Source organism: Ptychodera flava, chromosome 14 (assembly GCF_041260155.1).
Source record: "Ptychodera flava strain L36383 chromosome 14, AS_Pfla_20210202, whole genome shotgun sequence".
NCBI lineage: Eukaryota > Metazoa > Hemichordata > Enteropneusta > Ptychoderidae > Ptychodera > Ptychodera flava.
Genome location: NC_091941.1, coordinates 16895866 through 16913379, shown reverse-complemented (window position 1 = coordinate 16913379; position 17514 = coordinate 16895866). Strand labels below are relative to the sequence as shown.

General features: G+C 38.6%; 1 protein-coding gene across 1 annotated transcript in view; it reads right to left on the bottom strand.

The window, feature by feature from the left end:
- LOC139150666 (solute carrier organic anion transporter family member 3A1-like) overlaps positions 1–17205 on the bottom strand; it is a 45495-nt gene extending 28290 nt beyond the window's left edge. The window contains exons 1-7 of the mRNA XM_070723095.1: positions 17070–17205; positions 16097–16289; positions 8963–9408; positions 8259–8588; positions 2945–3103; positions 2318–2498; positions 1807–1945 (exon numbers count right to left, since the gene is read on the bottom strand). Of these exons, the coding sequence (XP_070579196.1) occupies positions 1807–1945; positions 2318–2498; positions 2945–3103; positions 8259–8588; positions 8963–9408; positions 16097–16289; positions 17070–17109 (1488 nt within the window). The 5' untranslated portion in view covers positions 17110–17205. The remainder of the gene's footprint in view (positions 1–1806; positions 1946–2317; positions 2499–2944; positions 3104–8258; positions 8589–8962; positions 9409–16096; positions 16290–17069) is intronic.
- Between the last annotated feature and the right edge of the window lie 309 nt (positions 17206–17514).

The following is a 17514-nucleotide window of genomic DNA, read 5'->3' as shown; positions in this document are numbered from 1 at the left end:
CATGTCAAAATAATATCGAAATAATGATCGAATAATGGCAAAATACTGACATAATTATCACCGAATCACCAAAAACATGGAATAATAATGAATAGATAAGTTTAAATAAATAATTCAAGATAATTTAGCGGTGTTCTCACCCCATAGGTGAGACTCAAGAACATTTAGTGAGCATTCACAATTGGTAAGAGAGACATTTTCTGACAGAACGATCCATCGAGCCCCAACCACGTGTGGGCGAGTGACGTAGCTACGAGTGAAAGGACAGGCCGGAAGCTTGGGCGCGAATGGGAACTCACCAGCCTATGGAACTTCTGTGCACCTTCGGCGCTACTGGACCGGACGTCAGGAACAGTAACTCTCAGGTTTAGTAGATAGACACCCTTGTAGGATAACAGGGATCTTGTCCTCGTCCTTCGAACCGCGTAAACTTTACTTACGAATCCCAACTTTCGGCAGAATCGAAATTGTGCTTTAATAATCTCACACACACGAGTGTAAGTCGATTTCGCATGAGTGATTCCTCGCCGCTTGGTGGGATGTTTATAGTTTGGATCGTGGGTGAAATTAGTTCGAAAAGTGGGCGATTGTTATTTCCCTACAAGAAGGCTTAGAATAGCATGAGTGTTTGTATAGGTTGTCTGACACTACGTATTGATTGACGTTTAGTGTCTACTGAATTTCACCCAACTGTTGCAAGTTGTATTGTTCAGATATCAGTTTTGAGCCAAGCCTCGCTTTCACAGGCTACTGTTATTTTCTGTACACTTGTAAATTTACTACAGTGTTTTCCTACTTTGAGGTAGCGACCTTTTTTGTCATAGTGACCAAGAATAGAGTTGTCACTATTAGACTGCTGAGTTTGTTTTGAGTGCACACCATATGAACAGAGAACTGGTGTATTTCTATGTGTTTTGAGTAAAGCCAGTTTAAAGACATACTACTAGCACATAGCTGCCATATTTTCAGTGTTACTTCAACAAGTTGTGACATCACGGAAACAGTTTCTTTGGTGTGTTACTGTCAGTCTTTGCTATAGTTGTTAGCGAGTTGTCAATCATTGTACCATACAGGGGTATCTGCGAATACTCGCTGTTGTTGTTGATTTATTCTTTAGTAATAAATATTGTTGTTGGCGGAACTGTTATGCAAACTGATGTAATTGTGAGATAGCTTTCTATTGTACATTTAGAAGTAAATACCACCTACCTGAGCGAACTATCGCGACCGGGTTAAGAGATCTCAGTTGAACAAAAGTGAGGAACATTTTAATTGTTAAATTAGGCACAGACTTTCATGCCGTTTGACAATATATTTTCTTATAGTCACGCCTGGCACAACTTAAACAAATTTCTGTCAACTCTCAGGTGTGACATAAGCAAAGAGAATGTGCGACGCCCTGCTGGAATTTTTAATAGATAAGAAGCAAAACCATTCAAAATTCGCGAACGTTTGTAATTATGGTCACCTCGGCACATAGGAGCACTGGACCAGATATTAGTGTTGTCTGAGGGTGCCTTCAATCATGATGGTGAATAAATATATTTTTCTACACAAGGTATGGACCCTCTGTTCTTTATTCTTCTCAATTACTCATTTCGAAAGTGGCAGAAAAGTAAAACGAAGTATAATACATTATGTTATTTGACGGTTTTAGAGTTACTGTGTGTTTATGGAGAACGTTGTTATGGCACCAAAAAAAAGGTAATTGCAAGATCTTGAAACTATCTTCGAAATATTGTTAAAGAGAAGCGATCTGGTTTTCCTGTTGAGTTATTATCAGTATAAGTAAAGGTTCGCAGATACCTTATCACTGATGGAAGATGAGCATCCTGCATAGCATGGCGAGTAGTAGTCCATACCGTCAGAGCCACACACAGGTTGATAATGACCAAGATCGCAATCGCATCCAGAATTGCAGCCAATGACCACCTTCTCGCCTTCCCTGAAAATCATTAGATGTGGGCATTTGCCTTTATTGCACTGAGACTCACATAACTAATGGAGCGAATATCGGGAGTTAACCATTGCTAGATATCTATTAGCGAAATTTCCGCGATATATATAGAAATGCCTGTATGGATTCTCAAAGTTTAACGGAAGTGTCAAATTTTACTTTGAGAAATTTGACCGAACTGCGGAAGATTCTCGTGTAATGGTGTGTGTATGTGTGTTTGTGTGGAGGGGGTGAGTGGGCAATAGTGAATTGGACCTTGTGGCTTTCAAAAGTCAAATTTAAATACTGCACCTCCTTTAGTGGAATCGTAGGTTCAGCGTTTGACATTTGTTTTTAAAAGAATGTAGACAATAAAATCACCTTGTTCCACGTAGATAAGGGCCCTCACATGGGATGATGATGATCAGAATTGTGGTTATGAGAATGGCCAGAGTGAGACCTACAATCAACTTCGTCAATCCAACCAATCCTGCTTTGAACTTCTTTAATAACAGACCCAAGATAATCGCAGTTGGGAAATTAGGGAATAGCCACATGATTCCTGGCAAAGACAAATAAATAAATAAGTAAAAAATAAATAAATAAATAAATAATTAAATAAATAAATAAATAAATAAATAAATAAATGATTAATCACTTTTCAGTCTTCACAATATTATCTTATTTACTGGTAGCCGTCGGCTGATCCATCATAACGACACAAAATACTGAGGAGAGAATTGATTTCTATCTAGTTTAGTAATGTACGCCATGTTATTGATTTGTGTTAAAGAGTGATCATTTCAAGCAAATGAGTTCTTATCAACATTCAGACGATAAAAAATTGAGACTTGAAGTTAGTTTTCACCTGCATGTTTGTAACAATGTCGCCTCAGTAAAAACAAGATGAAAATATATATTGAACTCCAGTAAAACCAACAGGGGCCGAAGCCCGGTAGACTTGGGCCCTTAATATATTTAGGCCTTACGCAAGCATTTTTTACTCACCAACAATCAAGTTAGACATCGATGTAGTGAAACCAAGGTCCTTTTGGAAGTATTTTGGCATGAATAGGGAAAAGGCAATTGGGCTGGTCAAAATAAAGGCGAAAGATAACAACACAAATACAGGATTCCGTATCAAAGCCAAGGTCATCAAAAAAAAGTCTGTTGGAAGAAGAACAAAAATGGATTAAAAATGGAGAGATTCATATAAATGAGTACCGTCAGTTTTGAATGTAGAGCGCTCCGCCGGGAGAGCACAAGTAGAGGGCGCGATACGAATGAATCAACACAATATAGTGATTGTGATGTATATAACATTTGGATTTTGCTACAAGCAATTGCAAGAACATCATTGCACAGAAAACGCATGCAATTTTATAGTCTGTTTATACACGTCAACTTCAAATGCCACCAAACGACACATTCAACGTCAACAACTTTCCTAATGATGAATCGGGAGAGCCGGTAAACCGACCACGAACAACTAAATAAACCTGTTAGCCATGTCTCATCGACATAATAAACTCTCTGATCATTTATGAATTCCAATCAAAGTACTTTCATTCCTATATGAATGTTCTCTAAATATATCAATGTAAAGACAAACACTTTACAAGAACAGCTACCTGAAACTTTCAATAGACATTTTTGTCTCGTGCCGGGCAAACCTGACATATACTGATATGTGGCTGGTATTAAGAAATCTGTCCACCATTTCCTGAAGAGAAACTTTCCCAAGGTTTCTAGAAACCATCATGAGCGAATGTAATAAACATATACGACAAACAGTTGCACTACTATCATAATACATAGATACATAGATACATAGATAGATAGATAGATACATATATACATAGATACATAGATACATACATACGTACATACGTACGTACGTACATACATACATACATACATACATACATACATACATACATACATACATACATACATACATACATACATACATACATACATACAGTGGAATTTGACTGAGTGTCCGGTTTGCCTTGCAGAGCTCGACAAGTCTATACGTTGCTTATCATTAGAAAAGTAAATATTTGCAACAAATTGAGTCTGTGGTGTCAGATTACAACCTGCGGCGAATGTTTCCCACACACTGTCTAGTCTACATTCTCAGCAAGCTTACTTTTTCACTACTTGTACATGTACACACATCAAAGTGTTCTTTTGGATATTTATTTTGATTTTGGAACTTTCAGAAGAAACAAGTACATTCTTTTCAAAAATAAACTTTTCTTCTCGCGATTTCAGCAATCACGACAACAGTCCTTTCATCATACTGCCTGTAGCGATCGCATGTCCAGAGCAATCTACACTACTGTATCAACAAGTTTGCACACAACAAACCTTTTCTCTCAAGTTGATCGGAACGTTATGAATATTATCAACCAGCAAATTATTGACACTCCTACATGAAATGTTTTTGCTGCCTTCTCTCCTGTCTCAGATAAATGAAACTTCCTTGGCACTTTTCTCAAATACATGACAGCTACAAAATAGACTAGAACAACAGTGTTGATTTTACACACAGTGCTCAACACTGTGACAGTGCATTTTGTGCCATTAAATAACACACCAAGTGTTTCTGAAAAAATTCACTGTATTTTGGCACGTAATTTCCCGGACGGCATCATACACGGCAACGGGTAAGTTAGCATGGAGGAGACGGTGATATCTCTCTGCCTTCAAAATTTTCTTCACCTTGCTGAAGCATTGTTCAACTGGGTTCAAATCGGGGGAATACGTTGGTGTAAAACTGTACTCAATTCCAAGGGTGTCAAGCCAGTCGGATAGAATCAGTTCACCTTCGTTGCGATGAATCGGTGCATTGTCAGAGATTAAAATGTCACCCTGTTGCAAAGCACGCTGTCCATCCTCGCCGAACGATTGCACAGCTTCGTGGATAAAATGGACATATTCGTTGGTGTCAGAGCCGCCTTCAATTACACGATAATGTTTCACGCCGTCATATCCAACCAGCAACTGCAATGTGTACATCGGTGACTTCATGTATCGGCAAACTTCTACGCACGGTGTTCCAATCAATGAATGTCCATACAGAGGTTGACCTGTTGTCACTTTAATGCCAGCTTCATCCATAAATTTTAGCGTGAATCGGTTACGTTGACTGACAAAATCAATGAACACTTGAGTGTACTGCATATTTCGCAAAGTAAAACGACCTGGCAATGGCGTTGTCATCTTTTTGAATGTCCATCTACCACCACTCAATTTATTTCTCACTGTTTTTCCTATCGTAGAAATTGAGACGTCTGTAAGAGAAGAATGCTGTAAAAGTTCGTCGCGAATTTCCTTGTATTGTATAGATGGTCGAGAACGTTTTAAAGTCTCTATGAATTCAATGTCTTCTCTTCCTAACCTTTTTGTTTTCCCGCCGCCGTGTGGCTTTGATTCCACAGAATCAAAGTCGCAATATCGTTTCCACATCCTTTGCACCCCCCTTTCATCCAACTTGAAAGTCTGCTTACAGCTGTTAAAACACCTCTGGGGATTTGACCTGTCCCTTTGTCAGCTCCACAGTCTTCGAGTTCTATAACAACAAGTTTTCGCAGATCTGTACTCAACGGACGTCCACGCTCGTAGTATCTTCCTTTGACTGAGGTCGACGCATTCAACATTTCTGTGTACGTGTGTATGCCAAACGTCCAGGCAAAATCAATTGTTTATAACAGTGGGCTATACATTGTATACGAACAAAGCGCATCGTGTCTCGATTCAGTGGAAGAAAGCAATCGAAGAGAGGGGTGTTGCAGGAGTTCAATGTTTTATTTTTTTGTTCAAATTTATGTATTCTTTTTCTTCTTCTCTTGAATTCGGGGAAAGAATTTATGCGATTAGTACTTTCATTAATAAATTATTAAGGAAATATAGCATATATGTAACAGCTGGGGAGAAAAAGTACATAATTTACGACATTCCCTAAATAAAAATAGTTGAAGCTTTCCCAGGAAGGAAAGTTGATGGTATGCAAATTTTGCCGGGCTCATAACATCAAGTACCTGTCGCCGTGACTTCGTTGGCACTAGAGCTGAAAGTTTCGAGACAAAATGAATACGCCTAGAGTCAGTCCGGTTGATGTTGAACACTTTCTTCGAGATATAGATCCTACACTCGAAAAATATGCCAGTGAGTTTCGTCGTTTGGACTTTGTTAATACAAATCACATGAAATTTTTAAAGCGAGGGGACTTGGAGAAGTTCACGTGCAAAGTAAGTGATGTACATCGAAGAATGCTGCTAAATGCTGTAGCCAAACTACAAACCCCTTGTTCAAAACTAGGTTTGAGGGATGAGGAAAGTCCAAAGAGTGTCGAAGGACTCCAAACTGACAACTTGTTCAAACCCAGAAAGCTAAGCTATAAACAAACCAGAGAAGTCGGTGAAAACTCAGAATCTCGATCACCTTCCTCGAGCTCGGCGTGTGGTTCAGTACGGATGGAAAATATGGCGCCAACAAATTTCCTAGACACCTATAAATACAAGTCGCCCATTTACCGATACATCGAACAACGGCAAGAGGAGGTCAGATTGCTGGAAAGAGAGCTGAATTTGCTGGAAGAGCGTCATTTGGTCATTTCGAAAAAGTACTGCCACCCAAGTTCAAGGTTACCAGGAGAAAAACAGTGCGGAAAATGTCATTTGTATGGGTCACACAGGCGAGACAAGTGTCCGAATGGACCGTGTAGTGTAAAACTGCCGAGCAGTGCGGGGATGTCAACGCAAAGGGCCATGAAGTCGAAAAAGCAGAGCTGAATGATATTGTGTCCAAAATACAGAAAACTAAAAGTAATGTCAAGAGCAAACAGCAGACCATCGACATAAAACGTCAGGCACAGAACAGCATAAAGAACTCCTTCTCAGAGCGTGTTCATGATCACCTAATACGGAGCAATCAAGAGAAATACCTCTTTTTGACCAGCGCTGGTGAAGTAGTTGTGCGTACCCAAGAACTAGCAACGGACAAGGCTATACTCCAGAAGTTTTATAAAGGAAAAATACCCGAGAATATAGAAGTTGCAAGTGGTACATTTCGAGCGATTATTGAAGAGTTCAACAACACTCATCGACAAGACGGCGTATTTGCCAAACCTTGCACTAGTCAAATCAAAGAAAAATTGGAGTCGAACCCAGTATTTCCAGTGAAGTTCCCCACAAGTCGTGCAACTTGTGATAGTTCAGAAGATAAGTCATCTGATGATGTTGAAGATAGTCAAATCCACCCTGTTGAACAGCAGCAACTCGACCAGGCCATACAGAATGGTTTGCATTCAAGTCGCAGTCAGGATAGACACGCTGATCCTTCAAGTTCAGCAGTTAGGATTCCGCGTCCTGTATCACATGTCGATACTAGTAGTCAGCTGTCTCAAGCTTTACCTCAACGACAACCACCGCATAAATATTTCTACTATGATCCGTACGTACATATGAACCAATATTACCCCCGTTACGTATATTATAACCCAATGTACGGGAGTCCTTTCTATTCATCGACGGTTCAGCCTCCTATTATGCCGACGTGTCTAGCCGAGTCTCAAGAAGAAAGTGAGCACAGAGCAGGGAATACTGACGGTGACAAGTCTTTTGAAATGCAGGAATAGATTTGTGGAAATAAGCAAACATGAAGCAAAAAACAAAATAATCACGTCGAGAGTCTCTCGTGTTTTGTAGTAGTTATTTTTAGTACATTTCCTCTGAACACTCGCCGATCTCCTTTGGACTAATTTACCTATGTCGTTACTAGAGACATGCCAAAATACAGTTCATGCATTTTAGCAGAAAATCTGGCTGTGTGAAATAACATTTAGCCTAGTGGTATTTCTTGTGTTCATGTGAAATGTTCATCAAATGTCCGTTGAGTAAAGTTTTTAATCGTGTCATGTAATTGAGGCAAGAAAAAGAGGAGTGTAAAGGTGCATCTTGAGTAGGATTTATTTGTTTACAACTTCTTAAAGTTCCCAAATCAAAATAAATACCTGAAAGAAAACTTGGATGATGTGTGTACTTGTAGTGCAGTGTGCTTGCGAGTGGCATGCTGAAACGACTGTCGTGATTGTAGACTAGACAGTGTGTGGGAAACGTTCGCTGGAGGTGTAATCTGACACCAAAGACTCAATTTGTTGCAAATGTTAACTTTTTTAATGATAAGCAACGTATAGACTTGTCGAGCTCTGCAAGGCAAACCGGACTCTCAGTCAAATTCCACTGTACATACATACATACATACATACATACATACATACATACATACATACATACATACATACATACATACATACCTTTCACGCTATGTACAAGCGATGTTACTTTCGAATTATTAGATTTCTCGCGTTGTTCACTCTCACTTTCCTCATCTCCCTTTACTCTGTCGTCCTCGTCGATGGGCAGACGTTTTGGAAAGAAAAAAAGAGGCACGGATAACAGAATAATCAAGGGACCGCCCACCAGTCCAACAAGCCACCACGCACCTACCCATCGTGGATCAGACTCATCGATGTCAATTTCGGCCATGTCGACACGGTTGAAGTCCACATACTGGGAGAGACACGCTAGACCAAGGACGCCAAAGCCAAGTGGCAACCCGAGGCCCCATGCTGCGTCAGCGAAACCTAGGCAGTGCAAAATGTTTTACAGCGGCATGAATAGAATGGGAAACTGACAACTGACAGGAGTTTTAGCAACACATCATCACTTATTTCATGTGCTATACAAGGGTAGCGTGACGCTGCGCATCTTAGCCAGAAAACATTAAAATATAAATCACAAATTATGTGGAGAAAATGACCAAAAGCAAAGCTTCGGATACTCTAAAGATGCTCAAGAGCTTCATTTCCAGTTAGTTTTCTACCAACCACACCAGACGTTCGTGACATGAATCATGTTTAGGAGCGGAGAGGTGGATGAATGAATATTTGGTTCCGAAAAAATGCGAATGGACTATTTTGAGGTGGTATGGTTATGGCTTCGTTGATTCTATTCTCACCTAGTAAGAGCGCGGCTTTCCGACCAGCAAAATCGTCGATGTAGGACAAACTAAGTGAACCCAAGAATCCATACCCGATTCCGGACAACGCATTACCGACAACGAAGAAGCTGTATGCTTTCTGACTCCCCGCAGAGGCATCTTGCTTCGCCTCGTCACACCTGTCGTATCCTCCTCCGGTCGTAGGGCTGGTTCCACACAGACCGGAACCAGCGGCACGTCCTCCTGAGGAATAGTTGCCTACCTGGTCGTACTCATATGGGGGAAATACAAACTGCGGCAGAACGTTCACCAAGTAGGCGATGCCCAAGACGATTACTCCTACACCAAGCCAACGTGGACGGTGGTCGGTCGGTTTACCGAAGAAGTGTGCGACGAAGGGCATGGTGCACATCACTGTGATACTGTTCACACTTTGCAGGATACCCAATTGTTCGGCGGTAAGACTGAAAAAGGAACCCCATGGAATGAGGTTTATAGTCATAGTAAACAATATAGGCATTACTATTAGCTGTTATTCCCAAATCATGGCATAGTTGTTTTCTAGAAAAAAACACCTTGCATGTATTAAAAGTCTCTCGAACCTTCTTACTATTTTGCATTTGACGCAATCAGATGTACTGGACCGTTACGACCAACGATCGGGTAAGATAACTGAAATCACTTATGTATGTAGGAGACTCAGAAGCCCTAAAATAACCCATTGGTTCAAATGTGAGGCAAAAAAATGATGTAGACGCTATTGGAGAGGTTAAGATTGCATCCGTCGCGAGAACTTAACTTAGAGTGGCTACGCGTTCCGTTCGCGTAACGTTCTCCACAGACTCGACTTGACTGGCCCCGTCGCTTGGCTTTCCTCGGCAGCAGTAACACTATCAAATGCCTTTCTGAAGTCAATAAAAGCTGCATAAAATAAGAAATTTCCAGATTGTTACCTCATACTTGCATACACAGTTTTGATAACAACTGTTTTTAGTAGAAACATACAATCTGAAGTTCTCCTGGTCTTTCTAAAACCAAACTGACATTGTGAGATGAGCTTGTTAATTTCAAGATAAATGCTCGTTTATTCAGTATTGAGGTAAATAATTTTGGCAGACAACTTGATATTGCAATAGCTCTGTAATTGCTAGGATTTCTCTTGTCACCAGACTTATGGATAGGAACTAACATTGTTGACTTCCAGCATTGAGGTTCCCCCCCCCTTTTCAAAATGTGATTAAACAATTTAAGGATGCATTTATTAGAGAAAATACTATCAATTTTGAGCATCTCATTCAATACACAGTCTCCAGTCTTCCCCATATGTCTGTTTTGCTTTAACGTTTTTGATTCCTTCCTTTAATTCTTTAAAGTTAAAAGTGTTATTCAGCTCAGGTGAGTATTAAGTCTTGGAATGTTCTCTAATGATTCTAATTCCTCTGCCATAGCATGATCTTGTACTGCTGTGTTGCTATTGTACAAATGTTTGAAATAGTGTATCCACAATCCGTTGCACATTTCGGCCAACCAATAAACCAATTTGCACCTTCAAAAAAAGTCGAAATGGAGCTGATTTTCATTTTTCAAATCGTTCTATCATCTTGATTATCAACTTTTAGGCCTATTTTAAATTTAAAATCTTTGGTCTGAGATTGAAATATAGGAAATAGGTATATACTGCTGCAAGGATGGCACTTTGCGGCCATTTACATTTCCCTCTGACAGACGTCATTTCCCACAATGCATATTTCCGTTTCCCTATTCCAATTTTAAATTTACCAAAGATCTCATTTCCCTATTTTATTTTGGGTGTGGCAGCTGATAGTATCTATATCTGGCCTAGGAATGCATCAAATTGTGACAATTATTTACGAGGGTAACTTGCTTAATGAACCGAGGAACGAACATACAAAAAACAATTGTGTTTGCCGCCGGAACGGAAAGTCCGATATAATCAGTTTGACCTGACCTGCTAAAGTTTTGCGAGCTTCCCGTCAATGTCGCAAACTTGTACGTTGTAAAAAATTTATGACAGCCATCAGCCCAATCAAAGAGCGGTCTCCACATTTAATTTTATCTGATTAATTTATTCAGCAGTCAATCTTTGTACGCAATGATGTTCTCCGCATAATGATCCCCGTCATAGTTTTTAAACCGTATGCTGGCCCACTTTATGAATTGCATACGTTACACCCCGATGCAAATCTTGACCTTGAGGCCGTTTGATAATAATAATAATAATAATTATTATTTATTTTTTCAAAAGCGATTTCCATCAATAAAATATCAAACCGCTTTACAATAAAATACAAGATGAAAATACAATAATAATAAAAGTACCATAAAATGCTCTGGTTAAAATACAAAAAGTACATTAATATACTCCGTTAAAAATACAAACTCTACAATGCAACATGATACGAACATAAAAACTATGACTTAATCATAATACTTTCTGAAGAGATATGTTTTCAGAGATGTTTTGAAAGAGGCTACAGATGGTGACAATCTAGTTTCTTTTGGTAAGGCATTCCATAAAGTGGGAGCAAAAGAACGATAATCAAAATGTTTCTGTTCCCACCGGCTCCAAAATTGGTGTGAACGCTGAGCGTGTAACCGTTTAGGAATGTGAACTGTGATAAGATCAGAAAGATAAGCAGGTGCTTGATCGTGCAAAATTTTATACACAAAAAAGGAGAATTTTTAAATTAATTCTAGCATGGATAGGCAACCAGTGAAGATCACGCCTCACTGGTGTGATGTGTTCATGCATTTTTGTTCGTGTAACTAGACGAGCAGCAGAATTTTGAAGTAACTGAAGTTCTCACGTATGTTAATATTAACGAAAGTTCTCACGTATGTATGTTAATAAATCAGTTTGAACATACTTTTTGATCAGACCTGGTTAGAAAATTGTGAAAATTGCCAAAAGTATGTTTCACATTTGATTAAGCTGAAATTTATCATAATAAATTACCTAAGTCAGGTCACGTGACCAAAATCTGTTATTTTCCCGCCAAAATTGTATATTGCAAATAACTGAACATTCCAACCGCTAAACATCAAAATATTTAAAATACCATTACCAATTAATATAAAATGGGATAGAAACTTGAGTTAAAACTAAAATTATTGAATTTCGAATAACATTTCTTCACAAAAAGCAACAATTACAATATTTTTGACGTTTTACATGAATGTTTTGAATGTCAGAAAGAAGTTTAGATAGAGTTTCATGAGTGCCATGTCTCTTTGAAAGAATATGATATATGTTGTTGCAAAAAATGCAGAGAAAATCAAGAAAATTTAACGAGTTACGGTTGGAATATTAAAATTAATAAAGACGTAAATTTTGGCGGGAAAATATCAGATAGGGTCACGTGACACAACTCGTCAAGATTTAGGCAGGCATTTTTTTAAAGAATTTAATAATTTCAATAATTAGGCCAAATATCAATCAAATCTGGTGGTTTTTAAAGATAATTGATCATTTTCTTACTTTTTGGCTTGATGGGTACAAACACCCATGCATTAAATTACTTGAGTTTACAGAGGTATTTGTCTTCGATACCGAGCATTAACAGCAAGCTGTTGCAGTAATCGAGACGTGATGTTACAAAAGCGTGCACAAGTCTTTCAGTGATTGTACGATCTAAAACATTTCTAATACGACCAATTCTATGTAGAGCGAACGATACACACTGACATAATTTCAAAATTTGAGTACTCATATCTGCACAGCAATTTAAATAAACACCAAGATCACGGACAGATTTAGACGTAGTAACATCAGTGGTCCCTACTCGAAGAAATTACAGATCAACTGATTTCTTAAACTTTGTTCAAAAGTGGATCACTTCTGTCTTAGCATCATTCAAAACCAAACGATTTTCAATCATCCATTGACGAATATCATCAATACAATGTTCAACTATGTATGATGAGTCGACAGCACGCTCACATGTAAGATACAACTGAGTATCATCTGCAAATAACATCAAATATAGTGCATGTTTGATAATTATGTCTTCTAATGGTGCCGCGTACAGCGTGAAAAGTATTGGGTCCAGCCCACTTCCCTGAGGGACACCACAATCAAAATCACTTGGTGTTGACAGTATACCATCAATACACACAGTATGAGTTCTATCACATAGGTAGGACTGAAACCAAGCAAGCGCCTTGCCCTTAATGCCAAACCTGTGCTCCAAGCGATACAACAATACCTTGTGATTGATAGTGTCGAATGCAGCGGTCAAATCCAGTAGTGAAAGAATAACTTCTTTATGACTGTCAAGTGCACGTACAATGTCATTTTGAACTCTCAGTAAGGCACTTTCTGTGCTATGATTATGTCTGTAGGCCGACTGGTATTTAGAATACAAAGAAAACTGATAAAATACACATCAAGTTGGATTAAAACGACTCTCTCCAGAAATGTATGCTCAAATAATAGATTAGAAACAGGCCTATAATTAGATAAAACATTTGAGTCAAGACTAGGCTTTTTCAATAAAGGACGAACTAGAGCTTGCTTGTACATTTTAGGAACTGTACTCGAATGAAATGAGGCATTCACTATTTTGACTAAATCATGTATTACATTAGGAAGACACAGTTTCAATATTTTAGTGGGAAAAGGGTCTAGTGCACATGATTTGAATTCATGGCATCAATAATTTTAATAAGACTGGCTTTAGTAACAGGAGTGAACTCGTTAAAAGAATACAGAATAGTGACTCATTAACCTTTGCTGAGGCCAAGGACTTTGGAAATTGGTCCCTAAGCTTATAAATTTTGTTTCAAAAGAAGTCTGAAAAAGACTGAGCCAATTGAGTTTTATCATCATGAATTGGTAAAACTGAAGCAGAGGATTTCTTTTCACCTATTAAATCGTCAACGATGCTAAATAGTTAAGTCTGATCAGCTGTTTCAATACGAGTCCTGTGATATGACGCGACATGTTTGAGAGTGTATCGTCTTATACTTCGTTCAGAGATACAACTTGTACTGGGCAAAACATTTTGGAGATGAACACTCATTTCGCGGTAACTTCTTCTTTTATCAACCAATTATTGAATTTCTTGCGGCTGAACGCACCGACTTTAATTCATTGCCATTGTACTCTACCAACCAAAGAAGTAATTGTTTCTCTTCCAGTATGGCGGTCGTAAGACGATGTTATTCTCGCTAATTTTTAAAATTATCTTGTGCAATTATCGTTACCGAGCCCCCCCCCCAGTACATTTGTTAACCTTAATTTCAATTCGATAAATTTGTTTCTGCCATAGTATCCAAAGATTCCAAAGATAATGCACCTTGCCCCAAATGAAATGGAAAACTTTTTTTTTTTCACAATTTTTTGCACCCTTTTTTTCAAACAAACAATTTGCACCTGTAATAAAAATTTCTTGAAGATTTTAATACGTTACTGTACTTGCATCTAATTTTTCTTTATCATAGTCAAGAAACTTGTCAAATTTGTTGATGACATGAGTGCCATGTATAGTCTGAGTGAAATCTTCTTTGCTACTCTCTTTCCAAATGTACTTCACTGGAGGTGGGTTTACGAGTACATCAACTTCATCACCTTCTAAATCAAATTTGCAACCTATAGAAAAACTTCTTGGACAATGATCTGACATATAACAGATATCATGTACCTTAAAGTACTGTATATTTTGATAACTCGTTTTAGATGAGATACAATAGTCTACTCTACTTGAACCTAGAGGTCTGAGGATGGTGATATGTCAATTTACTAGACAAGTCACCAACCGTTCTCCCGTTAGCAATGATTAAATTGTTACTCAGACGTAAATCTATTATTTTTTTCAAAAACAATTCCCACTGAACAATTTGTCCTGGAACTGTCTCCTTTTTAAGTTATCCATTACGTTGAAATCTGGAACTAGAGTATGTTTAGTCTGATCATCTGAACGCGTGTGAACATCCAACTTACTATTAAAATCTCCCATGAGTAAAACATTACTCTGCATAGAATATTTACATATTTCTCTTTCCAATACATCAAAATATTCTCCTTTTATGTGAACACTTGAATTCGCAGGGGGTATATGAACCCAGAGATGTAGAAATCATTCTCTAAAGAGAAAAATTGCTTGTCTAACTTACACCACAGAGAAACTTGAATATCAGACTCTAATTTATTAATACCTTGTTTCAATAAAGACTTAAATAGGCTGTTCCCCCAGCAACTCTGCCATGTTTTTTAATAATGTTTAATAATTTTCGCCAATTTTTCACCGAAAGGTCGTCTATATTTATTTATTAATTTAATTACCTTTGAAACGGTTTAAAAAGCAAAAACTGCAGGAAAAGCATTGTTATTATGTGCAAAACAAATATCATCGAACGAACCCAAACTTTTGGCAAGATCAAACGACTTCGGGGGTGACCCACCCCACCGAAATAGCGTAGTCACTGTTGACTGCATTTACACTGATTAAAATGGCTAGGTGCACTGACGACGAAACTGATGACAATTTGTAATTTTCATCTCACCGAATTTCCTTCGAGTGCAAAATACGGGTGAGTGCCAGGGGACACGTACATCGGGTATTCAATCAGCACCGGCACCACACACGATCGTCCAAAAACCACACCCTTGTGCGATCTGGTATTCGAGAACGGAGAGCCGAAAAATCTGGGATGACAGTGTACAACCCGCGAACTTTTAATAGTGGTAAATATCTCAAAATCAGACGGCGATCTATAAAACCAAGAGCAACAATACAAAACTAAAGGAATGTCAGTTTTGAACATCAAGTCTATGGCGGAGCGAGCGTGAAAATCGCTCTCGGAGAAAGGTGTACGTGAAAAGTGGCCGTTTCACGTAGAAAACGACTGCCACACGACAAAAGAACGTGTGACATCATCAAAACGTTATAAGGACGCACAGAAAGTAATGGCGTATCCATTCTCGTTCCGTTCCTGTATGAAATCTTAACTTCTCTATTATACGAGAACGAAACGTAAGGATCGTGAGTCAGTAAGTTTTATGATGAAGAATGAAATCTACTCTGTGAATATCTCTTGTTAGTCATTAGGGCCAATTCGGCCGCTGCGCCATGACCGTCGCATTTTTTGTCAACTTGAAGCTATCTCTATTTTGACAAAGTTTTAACTCACCCATATCTTTTTTCAAGCGTGTAGAGAATTCCTGTAGTGAAGGAAAGTACACTACCATACACCACAGTGATGATGAAGACCAACTCCGAGAAGACACGTATATCGTTAAACATCCAGAATTTGGCATGTCCATCACTTGCCACTTCGCTTTCCTCGCCAATTACTGCAGTTGTTGTTTCTGCCTCCCTATCCTCTGAAGAAATGTAATATTATTATTATTTCTAAACGATAAAAGATTAAGTTCTTGTCATGTTGCCGAACACAAGTTCGACTATGCCACCGAGACGCCAATGAAACTATTTTGAGTATGAATTAATGCTTTACCTGAAAGATTTTCTTCCTCATAAAACAATTGACCGGGACGGATTCAGAGTAAAAGTGTAATATCTGAAATTTCAATGTACGTTGGTGCAGACAGTAATCCTAACATTTACGACTGTGTGCCATTTTGGTTATTCTGCGTTTGTATGCTCGATAGCCATCCATAACACTCACACTGTTACTTTTCACTATAAAAGTTTAGGTATAACACAGTGCAAGTGTGCGGACGTTTAGTTCTCGCTGGCCATGCGTTTTCAAACTTAGTTTGATCTGAAGTGACCTGGGGAGATTGCATGCGGTTGCATATAATTCTTTGTCAGAACAAATTACATAATATCATATACCCACATTTAGTGGGACTCGAGTTTGGTTCTCCGACTGAGATATTATCGACAATTTTAATGAGAAATTAGCTCGCAAATGTTATTTTCCGCACGATTATGTTCTCACTCTGGCAAGCAATGCTTTTATCGTGATATTTGCACTGGTTTAGACTACCAGAAGGCGCAGTCATTGCTTTCTCAAAGTTATGTATCAGGAATGTTTAAGACACCTGTATTTTTGCAGTATCATATAATTAGCATGTCACAGATATGCTTGATGGCGAGCCGGCGAGAAACCTTCTAAAATAAGCACACAAACGTAATCCTACCTTCAGGTTCCTCATGATTCGCACCGTTCGCAACAACCATCGCAGGGTTCAAACTAGAACGGAATAGAAATGATGGGTGCCCGGCCTTGATTGAATGCGGTTCGTTCAGTTGTACAGCACCGAATTGCAGTCTTGCCCTGTGGTGTACTTCTGGTAAGAAATGCGTATAGCTTTTGAAAAAGTAGTTGTAAGGTGGGTCACCTTTACCATAAAGATCAAAAGTTATCTTTTTGTCCTCAGCCAGCCAGAGACTTTGAGTAAACAGTGGCGCTATGAAAACATTAAATAACAACACTGTCCGATGAAATTATATCAAATTTCAATGAATGACTTATAATGTTTGCTTACTAGGCCAAAAGGCTCGTGTATCGTGCAGGGGTTAAGTACAGCCGGGGTCATTCGTTTGTTTGGCGTTCGTTGTAAAGTGTACAATATGTCATGTATG